This window comes from Myripristis murdjan, chromosome 11, assembly GCF_902150065.1.
Source record: "Myripristis murdjan chromosome 11, fMyrMur1.1, whole genome shotgun sequence".
Taxonomy (NCBI): Eukaryota; Metazoa; Chordata; class Actinopteri; order Holocentriformes; family Holocentridae; genus Myripristis; species Myripristis murdjan.
This window is the reverse complement of record NC_043990.1, coordinates 12,153,313-12,169,449: the sequence shown is the minus strand read 5'-3', so window position 1 is coordinate 12,169,449 and position 16,137 is coordinate 12,153,313. Positions and strand designations below refer to the sequence as shown.

Sequence of the window (16,137 nt, the reverse complement as noted above, 5' to 3'; positions counted from 1 at the left end):
AGTCAAGTTGTTGTATTAAACATCTATTTATTCAGACTGTGGAAAACATCTCTCCTTTCCACAGTTTTGATGTCCTAACCCGTTTGGTTTTGAACAATGTCTCCAGGTTTAGTCTGCCCAAGGACACAGAATGGTGACTTCCATCATTTGTTTTAGTGTCACAAAAGCCTCAGAATACAATGTGTAGCCCCATCAGAAATGACAAGCCCTATCAGCCATCCTGTCCGTCCCGTTGAGGAATTCTTATCTTGTTCTCTCATCCCGGTGTGAATGTTAAAGTGCTAAATTCAATCTAGTTTAGCCGAGCACAGGTCAATGCCTGCAGAACGTCTTCCAATCAAGAATTTTTCAAAGTAAACACAGACAACCCTTCAGTCTTTTTTTTTTTTTTTGTTGTTGTTTGTTTTTTTGAATCCAGCCCTTGATCTTTTCAGCGATCTGATGTGCTTCACAGTTGTTACATATTAGTGTTGAAATGGGGGAGATGCTGTATAATGTCACTGCTTTTCTTTTCTGTTCTACACTGCTCGGCTGCATGAAATTGATCGTACCAATGAAAAGGTTGGTTAGTGTGTGCTGCGTGAGTTACAGGAGAAATCAGTGAGCTGAATCCGAAACGTCTCTCTCCTAAAAACCTTCATTCTGCCTCATTGTATATCAAAATCACATTGACAGGGAAGAACAAACTTTGCCCTCATAACTTTTATTCAACTGTATTTTGTGGGAGAAGACAGCATTGGCATGAAGTTGGCAGGTAATGATTCTGCCGCGAGCTTTTCCTTGAGTGAAAAGTGGACTTCAGCACAACTTATCGTATCTGGAACAGGTCAGATCATTGTTTGCTTTATAAAAAGCACCTACAGCCATAATCACACATCGTGTCCTCTCTCACTCTAAGGCTGGTCATCCACTCAGAAACACGTAAAAACAGCATTTACAATATTCATATATACAAATATATATATACACACACTCACCCATAGACACACAAACACATACAATCAGGAAAAACAAATTAGTTGCAATAGAAAGAAGTGTGTTCTGTATTTATATCACACTGGGACACAGTTCACTGAACTGCGCCTCATCACTCCTATCAGTTCCTAGTTGCTGACCATTTCACCTCCATTGCAAGGATTCTCCCCACTGTCAAACACTGTATCAGCTCCTCTTGCTGTTATTATTGTGTAGCACCTCTGCTAGCTACCGTCCTGAACCAAAATACTGTCCGCCAGACAGACAACACGCTCTATCACGACTGCTCGGCTTGCCTTTTCCCTTCATGTTGCTGCAAAGAGCACGGAGAACAGCTGTACAGAAATCTCCCAAACTGGCCTTCCTGTATCCCACGTTTACCCATGAATCTGTGCGGTACAGTGTTAGTTTTGTTACGCCACGAGAACAGTGGGAAAGACAAAGAACCCAGTAGTAGTTCAGCACTAGCACGCTCTCCAATCTAGATTATTGGGACAGCTCCATCTACAAATGACTTCACAGTGCAATGGCAGTTTTTTTTTGTTAAGACAAATATATAAAAAACGTATCCATCTGTTCTATTTCTATCTGTCCATCTGCTTTTAAAGAGTGGTTAAGTTGTGTATCCTCAGGTGGTTGTAATTCTAAGATGTAATCCTTTCACAGGAAAATTGTAAACAGGAACAGGATCCAATTACAGTTTCACCCCAAGATCATACATGACTGATCTGCTACTCTTTGGCCTTTTTAGAGATAGAAAGAGTTGCTATAGCAACGACTACACAGCTCATAATCATTCACACACACCCCACCCCCGCCCCCCCGTCTCTTTATCCTCACTTAACTTTCCACCACATGCCTCCTCTATTTAAGGAATAAACCAGAGACTCCTTTATGGGGCTGTGAAGAACCAAAACAAACAGAATGAGTCAGTGTCCCAAATTATCGTTTGCCGCCAGCTCTGCTCAGTGCTTGCACGATGCAGCGCTCCACACCGAGGCGCTCATGCCAATAACCTGTTCACGTAATACTGTCTCCACTGACCCTGCAACACCTACGTCCAGCATACCAATCGTCTAACCCCGACATTTAGCTCCTGAAACACTTGTGTCTGTTTTATGTGATTGTGTGTGTGCATATCTACAGGTGCAAACAAGAGAGGGAGGGCTATGCTGACTTCATTTTTCACACCTTTGCTTTTTGGGGATTCACACAACACTACTGTTAAGCACATGATCTCCTTCGCCAAGTGGGCCGCACGCAGACAATATTGGAGTGGGAAGTGGAGGTGTGGGGAGGGCTGAGCATCCTAAAATGAAACCAATTAACACCCCCGCCCATATTCATCGCTTTGCATTTGAAACACTGCTACACTCTCCCAAGTTAGTACCGCCTAAGAAAGATAACATGAGTGTGTGTGTGTGTGTGTGTGGGAGTGTGTGGGAGTGTGTGTGTCTTGAGTTAGGTTTGTGTGAATTTGGGCGCTCCTCCCTCCCAGTCCCCTCAATCCTCCATCCATTCATCCATCCCATCCCGTCCCATCCCATCCCCGTCCCGTCCCGTCCCGTCATCTTCTCCATCACACGCTCAGCAGCCAGAAGAAGAAGAAGATGGCCACGAAGAGGAAGAGGGAGTCTTGCCAGTTGTTGTTGCCATTGTTGAGGTTACCGTTGCCTTGGTGATCACCCGCATACTGGTCTGATAGGGGGATAAAGGGGAGGAGGGGACGGTTATTACGTACTGGAGGAGGGTGTTTTGTATTCAGCAGTGTAGGACAAATGGATTGCAGGCTCGTCCAAAACAACCTGCAATGTCAGTGCTTTTTAATGTCCTTTCATCAAACTGGACCACCGCATTATCTCAGCCTTATTTAAATGTAGGTGTCCCTGTGTGTGTGTGTGTGTGTGTGTGTGAGAGAGAGAGGAGGAGAGAAAGCTGTATTTGTCAACCTTCCCATTTTTTTCCAGGTCACTCCAGATTTTTCTGCGACTGCCCCACTCTTGTCCCCTGAGCTTCTCCCATACCTTTACCAGACCTCACAATCTGCCCTTTTACTATATTTGTTAAAAACTGTGGAATAAAAAGTCTCAGGCCTGTACTATCACCGGCCAATAAAATACAAAGACACAATCTCCATGGTTACCTTGCTGGCATCTTCACTGAAAACACTGCCAGGCCAGCTGCTTCTGTTTTGTCTGAGATTTGCATGATTCATTCTATTTTTTCATTTAGACAAAACAGGTTTAAAGTCATGTTTGAAGTCAGCGTTGGGTCCAGACAGGTCTTTACAGTAGAGCACATCTTTAATTCTTTAGCGTTTATTTCCATTTGGTGCATACATATGATACATCAGTGGTAAATTTTTATCAGTTGTAGGCATGGAGACAAACTCCTTCTTCCTTCTAAAAAGATGATTTTCTGTACTGACTTTCACAGTTATACTATTAAAGTCACCGGAATATAAGAAATAAGGTTGCTAAATCTCCGCCACCCCCCTATTTTAAGACTTCTCCCTATTTCTGGACTCTCAAGTGTATGTGCATGTGTGTGTGTGTGTGTGTGTGTGCGCTGCTGCCTACCTGCTCTGTGAAAGGGGTCGTTGGTGTTGAAGACTGTGGTGAAGAAGCCGAAGGGGAAAGCACCAATGCCAAAAGACATGTGAAAACCAGTGTCGCTGAAACCCTGAAATGGCTGAAAGAGAGAGCGAGAGAGAGAGAGAGCAAGAGAGAGAGCGAGAGAGAGAGAGAGATGGAACAGAAGAGTAGTGGTTAATAAAGATCACTTGATACAACACGGAAAGGAAGTGGAGACACATCCTGTCACAAAACAGATAAACAAGACTTTATTACGTCATTCTGTTGATGATATCTGGAAATATAATAGAGTTACACGTTGAGTGATAGTAAACATTTGGTGTGATCAGCAGAGACTCACCCCGCCTCTACTCTCCGGCTCTGTTCTCTGTCCCTGAGGCCGAGGTGGAGTTTTCAACCTGGAGAGCAACAGCAACAACAACAGTCAGCCATGATTTCACCTTTACAGTGAAAACACACACACGTGCACACACACACACACACACACACACGTGCACACAGAGCACCTGGGGTCCTCCTGGCTGGAGCTCCCCCTGCCATAGAGCGGGATCACTTTCTCCCTGCTGATTCCAGCTTTGCACACAGGGCACTGCTGTCTGCTGGGCCGCGTCTCCAGCCACTGAGAGAGAGAGAGGGAGAGAGAGAGAGAGAGAGAGAGAGAGAGAGAGAGAGAGAGAGAGAGAGAGAGAGACAGGTCAACTTCTCATCTGTGGTTTGATTAAACCCCACTCTCCTGTGTTCTTGATGAACATGTGGCTTATTGTCTCAATATTTGGTTCAGTTAAATGCCAAATTGTGCAAGTAAGTGCTAATTGAGACCTATTTATTAAAAAGTGGTATGGATACAAAAATTTAAACTTAATCATGTTGGGAATACAAAAATGGATCTCTTTTTGAAGCTCAAACTGCACATGTATTCACACTCAAATTTTTGACATAGCATAAAAATAAGTTTGAGGTGAACTGCTGGCTCTAGTAGCAGACTTGGCTCGATGAGTTTGGACGCTGGCGTTTCCAAAAGTCTTCTTCAGAGAATACTGAAGGAATCTGAATGTCCTTACAGTAAAACTAGCTCTGCAAATCAGATCATTTTAATATGTAGTATAAATGTATGTTTAAATTCACGTCCTACTACAACGGGAGCACCCAACAGGAGGCTGGGAGCAGGGGTCTGATGTGGTAATCACACAGGCATTAAGTGCATTAGCACCTTTAAGCTGTGCTAAGTCCAGTGAGGGGAGTGGTCTCCCTCTGACATTACACCACAACCTTCAGCTGGTTAAACCTGCGTTAACCTGCTGTGTGCCGGAGCCAATGTTTACCGATGTTACATAATCAAACATGGCAGGACAGAGGAAGTACTCACTTGATGAAGGCAGGGCCAGCTGTGGAGAGAGAGAAAGAGAGAGAGAGAAATGATTAAAGACAAATAGGAGCTCTCACAGTTGTCTTATTTTCTTAAAATGTCAGCTCCAACAACACCGCACCGACGTTCCTGGAAACAAATATTTGATCTCCAGTTAGACAGCATAAAGTCCCGGTGTCCTCGTGGTTTTTGTGACCGTCACATTTTCCTTTGTTTTTGGTGAATCGGCCCCCCCCACAGAGCCCACCTGGCGGACAAACCTGCTCCTAACCAAGTGGCTGATTAAACTCGTCCTGCTCCCCGTCCTCATAACTAATTGGCTCCATCTGTCCTCCCTCGTTAGCAGCGTCTCGCCTGCCTTGCTGCACCTGCCGGGCCGACCTGCTGCTGCATTGTGGGAGTGCGGGATGCAGCCTGCGGGGTTGGGGAAACAGCGCCGCATCCTTTGGCTCCCAGCTCAAAGGTTATATGAGGAGACAACGAGTGAGGCAGGGGTGACCAATATTTAGCAATATGCCACCAGAGACGGTGGTTTAGTTTACAATCTCTCTGCCTCACGCCGTGCTGGAAACACCTCTGAGCTGCCTTCAAATCCAACACAGCAAATGTTCTCCTTAAGGGTTTGTGTTCAGGACTCTGTATGTGGGACGTCCTGCCTGGGAGCTTAGCTTGGATGAATCGGCGCCATCTCTTATGAATTACCTAACAAAAAATGCCTTATCATAATTTAATCTGCATGTTTCATGCTGCAGTTTTCCCATCATTATTGTTGTGATATTTCTTTTTATTTCCTGTTGCTACACGTTCCTGTTTTGAAAGCTGCTGCAGAAATAGTTTCAGTTTTTTTTTTCCACTGGTAACATTTAAAAATGAACTCATAAAATGGTCTTCTTCTATCAAGCGATATAGTTATTCAACTGTAGCTAAAACAAAGTGGTTGCTGCCAGTATAGAAGTAGTGGTATGAGAGATTATTTTTGTTTGGTGTTTTAAATGAACTATTCTGTCGATATTTTACAGTGTTTTCATACGTGACTCAGCCAATCACAACTGAGGACCAGAACAAGATGTTTTTTTGTTTTGTTTTTTTTAAAAAAAGATCAACATGAACTCTAGTTAATGATCACCACAAGGCCCCCATGAGAAGAAACAAAAAAGCAGATATCCAAAATAATTTGTGCTTCATTTTCTTGCAAGAAACTTATTGCATATACACCTTCACCAATTTGGTAATATCTACTGAATTAATGCACTATTATGCATATTTGTTTCAGCTTAAAGAAGATCAATAAACTCGATAAAAATGTTGGTAAACTGTGGTTAAGTGGGTTTACCCTCCACTGCGTCCCTGATGGCAACACCATGGTCCATGCAAACAACACAGGATATTCAAAGTGTCCCTTTAATTTTGAATTTGCTTAACGAGACTAAATTTTGCATTATGTTTAAGTATTAAAGGCTTCCTGCCTCTGATTTGACACCATCAATAATTACTCCAGCGCTCAGACGATACTCTGCTCCGCTACATCAGTGATGGTGACCGACTTGTCAGGTCCTGTGGAGGAGTGATAGATGGTTACCCTCTATAACATATTCCCGCATCATACAGCCTGGAGTGCATTATGAATTAAACATCAAGGGTTTTCACATGTATAGCAAGTGGTTTTGCCCTAAGGCCCGGGCTCATGGAAAGAGACTAGAGGGCTTTTACCGCGTGACGAATACAATCCGTCAATTTCTGTGACAGGAGCAGAGCACTCTTCCAAAACCTCAAATAAGAATCTTCCTCGCTGTAAATGTGTATAACTGGAAAAATGTCTCAAGGCATGAATGAATGCAAATACAGCCAGTGGTTATGTGTTAACTATGTGTGACAAAAGCTGAAAAATCCTGTTGATTTAAGGTTTATTCTCCATTAACACTGTCCCTTGAGGAAAATTCCTTTGTATCTTATGAGTTAAACAGGGAACTTATCAGCCTCTGAGACTTTCTCTGTGCAGAGTAGAGCTCTCTGAAACTCCAGAAATAACAAGCACCATGAGAGCCCTGGTATCACTTCTCAAAGCCCATGATCCATTTTGGGTGCCATTTCAACAACAGTCTTTATTTTTATTTGCAGCACTTTACAAAGGAGTTCATATCACAAAGATAAGATGGTTTAAGAAAAGCTGGTATAAATTATGAATGCCCTCTGCAGTGTTACAGCAAAGTGTCTCCATGACGTTGTTTACCGTGGTGCCATGGCACCATGCTGCTTGGGAGATTCCCGCTGTGCCCCAAACTTCAGCTGCAAAGGCACAGCGCTCATGCAGAGGAACCGGCAGGACTGGTTTTGGACACTTTTGGCTCTCAACTACCACAAAACTGTAAAATCCTCAGCGCCTCAAGCAGGCCTCTCTTGACGACAAGACATGCATACAAACAAAATAACCAACCAGGCGACTGCCACACAAACAACGCAGCAAAAGACGACGTTGTGGCACCCTGTGAGATTATACAAACACTTTTTGAGGATTCAGAGCATGGCCTGCTATGTATTATAGCCTGATACCAACTATCACATTGTTGCTGAGAATGGCATTCCTTCAGATGAAACAAGCTGAACAAAGCGTGGGGACTAAGCTAACATAACAACCTATTCAACTGTGATTTAATATGTGGTCGCACGTATAGCCCAGTCCTTGTGATCTGAAAGTGAAACCTCTCAATTTTCAATGCGTGTCTCCACCTCCATTCACCAAGACTTCAGAGCCTAACTGTATCACACACTCCATTATGTGACCCAGCAGGAACCATTATATGGATGCACTCTCATACTCATGAGAACATTAAATTAAAATGAGAATGTAAAGGTTATATTGTCTGATTAGTTCCCCCTGCACTTAATGATACATGTTTATAGACCACAGAACAATATAAAGCGTGACAGCTGTTTTTGGTGAGGGAGCTTTACCTGAAAAGTCAGAGGAGTAATGCAAAGCCAAACTGTGTGTGAGTTCTGTCCTCCTTTAAAATATTCAAAACAGACCACCACCACTAACTGGATTAAAGCACGGTGAGTGTGCCGTCTTCCTATGCAAATGAAATGGAGAAAAGCAAAACAAAGGGCTTGTTCCTGGAAAACAAACTTTCATGGATTCATGACGAGGAAAGAGGACGCGGTGAGACACTTGACTCCTCTCGCCATCGAAGAATCTGGTGCACACAGGCGCTCCCTCTCCCCAGGTGCTTCTATATTCAAATATAGCCTGATCTTAGGCTCCGGAGACAGATGCCATGCTAGCCTTCCTCCCACAGCCTGCAGCCTGCAACCGTCCTCTAGTGCGGTAGTAGCGAAAGATCTCATATTTTACCCCATTTTAAGGAATTTAATACAGTTCCCGATGTTTTTTAGACAATGTTTGTAAGGTGTGTAGCCAAAAAACCCACCACAACCACCTAAATCAGGGTGTTGTTTTGTGTTTGTGTGTGTTTGGCCTCTGTGTCTCCACTGCAAGCAACAGGCTGGTTTCTATGGATGCTTATTCTGTGCTTATGAACCACTGCTCTGATTGGCCATTTCATCAGGGCTCCCAAATAGGTGTTACATTGAAATTTCTCCAATGTTAGACTTAAACAAACGTCAAGGTTAATATGATTTTGTGTGTTGCAGGATTTCCACACGCCAACACTAAACACACTCCATATAACACGCTGCTATTTAACATCAACTGTCATTGGGCTTTTCTGCAGCATCACTTGACCTAAGTGCCTTTCAGCCAGAGTCATGCTGGGCGGTGTTAATAGATGTTAATTTGTTATTTTGCTCTGTCTGCTTATTCCTCTGATCTAAGTTTGCTCCGTTTTTAATTCTATCTGGAGCGCTCGCTAAAAGGTCCATTCAGCCTGTGACCTAGACGGGCTAGTCAAGTGGACTGACTCTCACAGGAATTGAAAGATGTCACAAACTTATTAACCTCAAAATATTAAACTTTTTTTTTTTTTTTAAGTGTCTTGTATAAATAATCCTTCTGGGCTTGTGCTGGAGCGCAGAGTATGCTGAGGTTATAAATGGCTACCCATCCAATTATCTTTTAGTGCTTTAATTTTCACACTGAAAACTGAGGCGAGTGCATGAAGGACAATGGGCCAGATGCAGAAAGTCATATACGGACTAATTTCCTCTTATTTTGTTTGAATTCACCATATGTTCTTTTTTTGTCAGTATCCACTGATTTCTTTGATACACAAATAAGTTATTTTTGCTTTTCTCTTAGGTAGGAGGAAATTTTACATGTGGTCGAGAGCACTGTTACCAAGATGAGAAAAAATCTGCTCATTGCCACAGATTCCAACACACACTGTACATTTTAAAATTGAAAAACATAAAAAATGAATTAAATGAATATCAATGCATAGCCACATTTAGATTATTGTATGTTTTACAGTAATACTAAAGAGTAGTAGGTTATTAATATAAGAATATTTGAATGCAGACATCTGTGAGCAAAAAAAAAAAAAAAAAGCCCATGGACTACAACGGTTCATTCAAGAGACCTTAAGTTGGGTTCAGACCTTTATTGTCCCAAGAAGGGAAATTTGACTTGGCTCAGCACAAACCACACAATCATAATCTACTCTATTTTCAGCGGCTGAAGTTCTGTTTCTTCCCACAGCTTTGTTTTGGTTGTGTCACTAAGTCTTATGCATGTGCCCGAGTCTTTTTCACAACAGCTGCCCTTACACAGAGTGTTTAGAGGGCGTTACCACCTTTTGCTTATAACAAACGTTCAGACACACACCTCCACTTTAGGAAGAGGTGGTTATTCATCATTCAGCACACCTGAGCACGAGCAAATTTGGATGGTTGACTTTTCTTTTTTTCTCTCAACAAGAAAAACAAGAGAAATTTAAGAGAGTGTATCTGCATCTGGCCAAATGCAGGTTAAGTCTATTTTCCATGAGGATAATATAAGGAGTCTAGTGAGGAATCGACTCCTGTCCCTTTAAGTTTTTCACAACTGCACAACCTGTTTCTCTTTCACATCTTCACACATCTGAAGCAAAAAACAGTTGAGCATCTGTGCAATCAAAACAGCAAAGTATTTGCTAACTAAGCATGTCTGTTGAACTAATCCAATATTTTTACTCAGGGGAGAATATTTGCTTTTATTGCCCCTGAACATCACCACAAAGCTGCACCACAAGAGTGTTTTGGTGACAGAAATAGTGTTGTGCTGCAGCTGCACTGATGGAGATAGATGACAAATTAGCTCTCAATAACGACTGACTTTAAATGGTTTAAATGCAGACATGTGCGGTGCTGTGTAAATACGATGCAAATCAACACTTTGTCTTCATTTGCCAACAAAAATAATACGGCTGCCATGCAATAAAATGATTATGGTTGTTGACATTGTAATTTAAAATCATTTAAAGGGGGGTTGGGGCAGCAAAATTTGGCAGGTAAATGACATCAGCCCAAAAAGGAGAAGTATAATTCATGTTAGCATAGCAGCTGCATCGGTCACTGTGGGGACAAATTTTACAGATGACTGACTTTCCTCATCAGCTGTCACACTTTGTGCTACAAGACTCTGCAAAGTGAAATTGCTATCAAAACATAACTAAACAAAACCTGCGCAGCTGTGCATGTAAAACTCCACATTAAGACTTGAATTTCTTACTTGTGCTACACAAGCCCATAGGTTCAAGTCTCACTCCGTATTATTGGCTTGAGAGAAAATCTGACTTCAAGATTAAATTATTTTGACTTTTCTTGTCTTGTTTACTCCCTCCTGGGTCCAATTATCTCAAGCTTTATCTTTTATAACCCTGTTACTGCCATAAAATGCAAAATATAATTACATTTTGGTATGGAACATCTTGTGCATGCACACAATGTGATTCTGTGCACACATGTACTCTGTTTTTTTTTTTTTTTTTAAGTCCATCTTTCATGCTTAGTGTCTTCAAACAGGAAAATATTATTTTAGCTGCCAAAATTCATGCGCATATCCATGACTGCTTGTCAGATCACAGCTTCACTAAGCCACAGACGACTACTGGCCGCAGCTTCTTTCTTGTGTGTGAGGATTCGGTTGTATGGACTCTCACTATTGGTCGTAAGACCTATAGGTCTGACCCCAATCCTACTCCCTCCCTCCCTCCCCTCCTCGCTCCTAATCTCACATTAGCCTCCACCTATGTGCGAGCACAGCCTTGAAATACGCTCAACTCATGAATGAGGTGAGCACAGACCCTCATTCAGGCAGGTGATCACGTTTGTGTACATTCCCAACACGCTGGGAGTGCAGTCTGAAGGTCAGACTCTGATAAAGTCTTGATTAGACCAACAAAAGACAGATTAGAGGCAGTCAGTGGCTGCTGCTGCTGCTGCTGCTAACCTGAATGAATGAGCCGCCTGGGCGCAAAGCTAACCAAAACATGTAAATGGTTACTAGAGGCGACAGCAGTAACTCAAAGGCACTGAGGGAAAATGAAACATCAAGGTTAATGTGTGTGAGAGAGGGGGCGACGGCAGGTGTGCGGTTCACATGGCATGGCTGATCAAACCAAATTAACCCCCCCCCTAAAAGATCATGCTCATCATGTAAGATCATCCAAGCCCAAAGGACCAGTGACTAGGAGGCAGTGGAGGGTAAAAGCACCTAAACTCATTTTGCTGCACCAAAACATTCAATTTGCAGGAATACAACTATCTAATTCAAATCTTTACTTTGTGGTGAATTTCTTGTATTTATCACAGCATACAGCATTAAGGGGATGGGGTCTCTCTATGGGAAAACACTACTATTTTCGGGATTTTGGCTTGTTTAGGAGGTTGTTTGTCACATTCGAGAGGTCATTGTTTATTTATTTATTCCACACCACCACTTCAGTGCTATCTAGCTGGCCATCTTGTGATTTCCTACTTTAGGGCAGAGACACCACCCTGGCAAATGTGTGTGTGTGTGTGTGTGTGTGTGTGTGTCGCTGGGCGTGATGCGAAATAACTCACACTGACAGCGAAGGGGAAGCCGCACGGTGTCAAGTGACCACACAAACAACAACAACAACAACAACGAAGAAAACAAGCGGACACCAACACCGTACCAGAACAAGTGGCCGCACATGCTGATGACAGCGTCCCGGGCCGTGTCCAGGCAGATGTTGCACTCGAAGGTGGCCCGGTCCCGCTCCCGCTCGCCCTCTCCGCCGCTGCCCCCCGCCGCTCCGTCGCGGTCGTTGCTGCTCTCCCCGGCCGGGAAGCCTCCCCTGCTGGCGGGCCCGCCGTCACTCGAGGACCGGGGATCCGCCGCCGCCATAATGTTTACAGTAAGACTTGCTAAGCAGTAAAACCCACACGGGCCCAACCCGAGCTAGCTTCAGGAGACGTATCTGTCACCCAGGCTGCGCCGTCGCCGTCCTACCTGTGCACTTCCGTTTCCGGGAAAAACATCGGCAGAGGGGGGCGGGGTGGGCGGGGCGTCACTTAGCAATGCAAAAACGAATAGTGATAATTTGTCTTTAATTTTACATATAATGGCATTATTATTCACTCTACTTGGTACAACATGAATATTGGACTTTTTTCTATGATTACCTAAGTTTTTATTTATTTATTCATTTATTTATTTATTTATTTATTTTTATTTTATTTTATTTTATTTTATTTTTATGTATTTATTTTTTATATATGCATCAAATCTTACTCATGGCCAAATTTAATGTTCACAAATGTAAATGTATGAGGAAAAAATAAATAAATAAATACAGCAATATATAATAACAATTTCTACCTCTAGTAATGTGGAATCAACCAAAATATACTATTGAATATACTATGCACAGCCCTTAATGTATTTATTTAACCGCTCTCATCCCTTTAATATGTATTATCTTTTATTATTATTTCATTTGTATATATTTATTCTCTGTTTTTTCGTGACTAAGCATTATATTTATTTTCTCATTTGTTTGGTTATGGCTGCTGTATTGTTATTGTTCTACTGTGATTTGTACACGTGTAGGCCCAACATGTGTTTCAGCATTATATTGTAATGTTTATTCTGGAAATTACTTCTGATTACCGTCACTCAGTGTTATGACCCTTTATTTATAGCCAAGCTGCACATGTCCAGGGTGTGAAACCACAAGATCATGTCAAACCCACATTATGTTAAAACGGCAAATGCAAAAGAAACAGAAACTACCGCTTGCATGGCCCTTTAAACTTAATCTGACGATCACACATGTGTTGCAACACTGCCCACAGCCGCGGAGGGCGTCGGAACTCACGTATTGTATTTGGTTTCCGTCCGGACGCATTAGAAGGTGGCACCGCAAGCGTGTTTACAATGCATCCTCCACGCTGAAGTAGCCTCTCTCATCACTTTGAAGTCTGCTGGAGAGTTATCCACCAAAACTTGCAAAGTGAGTTGAATCCCCTATATATCTGACAACAGTGAGCAAAAGCGGTTTATTTTTTTTTATTTATTTTTTTTATTTCAAAGTAAGCAGCTCCTAGCTTCACCGACCAGCCATCATGAAGATCAAGCGGCAGAAACAAGCCAAGAAAACCATCAGCTTCTACAAATACAACTTCAGCTTCAGGGAGCCGTTTCAGATCCTCATCGACGGCACGTTTTGCCAGGCGGCCTTGAAAAACAAGATCCAGATTAAGGAGCAGATGCCGAAGTACCTGATGGGCGAGGTGCAGCTCTGCACCACCAAGTGAGGAAGAGCACATTCCCCTGTTTGCATTGTAAACCCAAATTTACTGATGGTGTGATTATAGCTTTACTGCGCTCATTTAAAGTATAGTGTGACATCTGTCCCTCTGTGTGTGTGTGTGTGGCCTCAGCTGCGCCCTGAAGGAGCTGGAGTCCCTGGGAAAGGAGCTGTACGGGGCCAAAATCATCCTGCAGAGGTTCCAGGTCAGGAGCTGTAAGCATTTCAAGAGCCCCGTCCCTGCCTCAGAGTGTCTGCTGTCCATGCTGGAGGACACCAACCCACACCACTACTTTGTCGCCACGCAGGTACATTCATTTTTTAAAAATTATTTTTCATTATTTTTTTGCCTGGGAAAAGGGAAAACCTCTTGATGGCAGCGGGTGGATGCTAAAAATAAAAAGTTAAAAAGACAAAAGTAGACTTCCAGCATACCCATCACACCAAACAGCAGCAGCAAGACAGCGAGAGTATTCATCGGACAAAAATTACACAGCGGACAGACGAAAGTGAGGGAATATTGTGGGTCAGGAAACATCTGCATGTATCAGGTATGGGTATAAAATTGTCCAATTTTAGTGTTTTTTTTGGGCGGGAGATTGCTCCAAAAATGAAGTTAGAGCACACACATCTGCCACCTTTCTCCCTCCCTGTCACTCATATGCACATCCAAAAAGTGAGAGAATGAAGTGTGAACAGATGTCTGCACAAAGGACAGTGCAGAAAAAAATGAATTGGCGTATTCAACAGTGTTTCAACCTTTTAAAAAGGAGCAGTTCACCCAAAATACCATAATAAAAATCCCATTTGCCACTGTTACATTCTGTCCATTTGGATAGTTTCTTTGTGACTGTCGCAGCAGTCAGATGTTATGCAGACACAAACACAAGTAAACGTGGAGCAGCGCAAAACACAATAAAACAAAACAGATTCTAGAGGGATTTAGTTCGACTTGGGATTTTGTTCTGCATCTACTGCTGAGGGCTTTCTGCTCAGCAAGAATGATGAGGAAGACGAGCAAACCTGCCACAAAGGTCCTTGAATAGAAAACAGTGGTGTGGAAATGTTTAACCATACAATCTGTTACTGCAGCTGAGTCAAGTTAATTCAAATTAATTTTACTATTAATTAAATCACTAGAAATTGTCAGACTACAAAAAAGATTGTTATTATACAGTGCTGTATTTGTCAGTATACACTCAGTGGTCACTTTATTAGGTCCACCTGTACAATCTAATACAATCTAATCCTACTGTTCTGCCATTAAGTTTCCTTTTCTGCTGCCTATAATGCTCAGGTTTTCTTTTTGTCACAGTAAAAGAGGTGTTCATTCAGTTCCACGTTTGGCATTGAGCTCACAGTTAGTGCTGCTGTTGTACTGGACTGCATTTTGTTGAGAGGTGTTTCCAATATTCTGGCCCCCCTCATGTATATAAATACGGAGGACAAAAAATTAGAAACACCTCTCAATAAATTTACACATTCTCCACAATGTCAACAAAAACTGAACATTATAAACTTTCTTAAAAGTTAAAATTTATGACACAGCTGTTGCATTGAACTGCATTAGATTGTACAGGTGGACCTGAGAAAGTGGCCAGTGAGTGTACAAAATTGGCTTCTAAACAATTTAATACTTAATACTGAACAAAAAGAATCTTTTATCGGGGTCCTTGGCAATATGAAGTATAGTTTTCATTCAGTGGAATTTAGCATCATGAGAATGCGTAAGGATTTATCACTTGATATCACTTGAACATGCTGAAGACAAGCAAATCAAGTAGGAGTGTGTGGTGTAAGCCGGTTATTCAACGTGTGTGTGTGATCTCCAGGACCATGAGGTGACAGCGGGCCTGAAGAAGATCCCAGGGGTGCCTCTGCTCTACATCATCCTCAACACCATCGTGCTGGACAAGCCCAGCCAGTCGTCCCTCGACCACGTCCAGGCCGTCCAGATGGGAGAGCTGATCACCCCGGCCCAGCAGCAGAGCATCCGCAGCCTGAAGGAGGAGCAGGGCATTGGCCAGAACGAGGGAGAGAGGCGGGGCAAGAAGCGCAAGAGGAAACAGAGCAACCCCAACCCTCTGAGCTGCCTGAAGAAGAAGAAGAAAGGGCTGCCCACGCCGTCACTGAAAAAAACAGACGGGGAGAAGAAAAGGAGTCGGCACAGAAGACGTGGAAAGCATGGAGTTGAGAGCGCGCCGGCAGCCCCAGTCACAAGTTAACAGTGTGGCCGGCAGCCAGAGACTTTTCATTGTGTGTGAATATAGCGATAACAGACATTTTGTTCCTTTTCTAAGTATTATTTGAAGAAATCAAAGAATTTAATATACATTTTGCTAAATGTGAGGATTGATGATGATACTGTACTGCTCAGAAAATGTCCGGTGAGTTATTAAGACATCACCTATTAACATTTATTATCTACCCTCTAAAATAAATGTAATCTCTATCAAAAACACATTCTGTACACTGGTTCTGTCTGCCCAGA

General features: G+C 42.7%; 2 protein-coding genes across 2 annotated transcripts; one reads left to right on the top strand and one right to left on the bottom strand.

Annotated features, from left to right (window-relative positions):
- Positions 1-10: 10 nt before the first annotated feature.
- On the bottom strand, positions 11-12,359 carry rnf5 (ring finger protein 5). Its single transcript, XM_030063008.1, has 6 exons — positions 12,030-12,359; positions 4,936-4,954; positions 4,076-4,188; positions 3,910-3,967; positions 3,555-3,666; positions 11-2,673 (listed from the first exon to the last, which is right to left on the bottom strand). The coding sequence occupies exons 1-6, from the start codon at positions 12,239-12,241 to the stop codon at positions 2,555-2,557; spliced, it is 633 nt and encodes a 210-aa protein (XP_029918868.1). The 5' UTR covers positions 12,242-12,359; the 3' UTR covers positions 11-2,554.
- An 852-nt stretch (positions 12,360-13,211) lies between these two features.
- On the top strand, positions 13,212-16,107 carry utp23 (UTP23 small subunit processome component). The gene is made up of 4 exons (XM_030063007.1): positions 13,212-13,349; positions 13,430-13,649; positions 13,780-13,954; positions 15,479-16,107. The coding sequence occupies exons 2-4, from the start codon at positions 13,462-13,464 to the stop codon at positions 15,869-15,871; spliced, it is 756 nt and encodes a 251-aa protein (XP_029918867.1). The 5' UTR covers positions 13,212-13,349; positions 13,430-13,461; the 3' UTR covers positions 15,872-16,107.
- The last annotated feature ends 30 nt before the right edge of the window (positions 16,108-16,137 follow it).

Bases quoted from the DNA above. Each gene is read 5' to 3' on its own strand.
- utp23 (XM_030063007.1), top strand. From the start codon at position 13,462: ATGAAGATCAAGCGGCAGAAACAAGCCAAGAAAACCATCAGCTTCTAC. The intron at 13,650-13,779 runs GTGAGGAAGAGC...GTGTGGCCTCAG, and splicing joins GTGCAGCTCTGCACCACCAA to CTGCGCCCTGAAGGAGCTGG. The intron at 13,955-15,478 runs GTACATTCATTT...TGTGATCTCCAG, and splicing joins ACTACTTTGTCGCCACGCAG to GACCATGAGGTGACAGCGGG.
- rnf5 (XM_030063008.1), bottom strand. From the start codon at position 12,241: ATGGCGGCGGCGGATCCCCGGTCCTCGAGTGACGGCGGGCCCGCCAGC. The intron at 3,968-4,075 runs GTGCTCTGTGTG...GTTGCTCTCCAG, and splicing joins TCCAGCCAGGAGGACCCCAG to GTTGAAAACTCCACCTCGGC. The intron at 2,674-3,554 runs GTAGGCAGCAGC...TCCCCCTATCAG, and splicing joins CGACCCCTTTCACAGAGCAG to ACCAGTATGCGGGTGATCAC.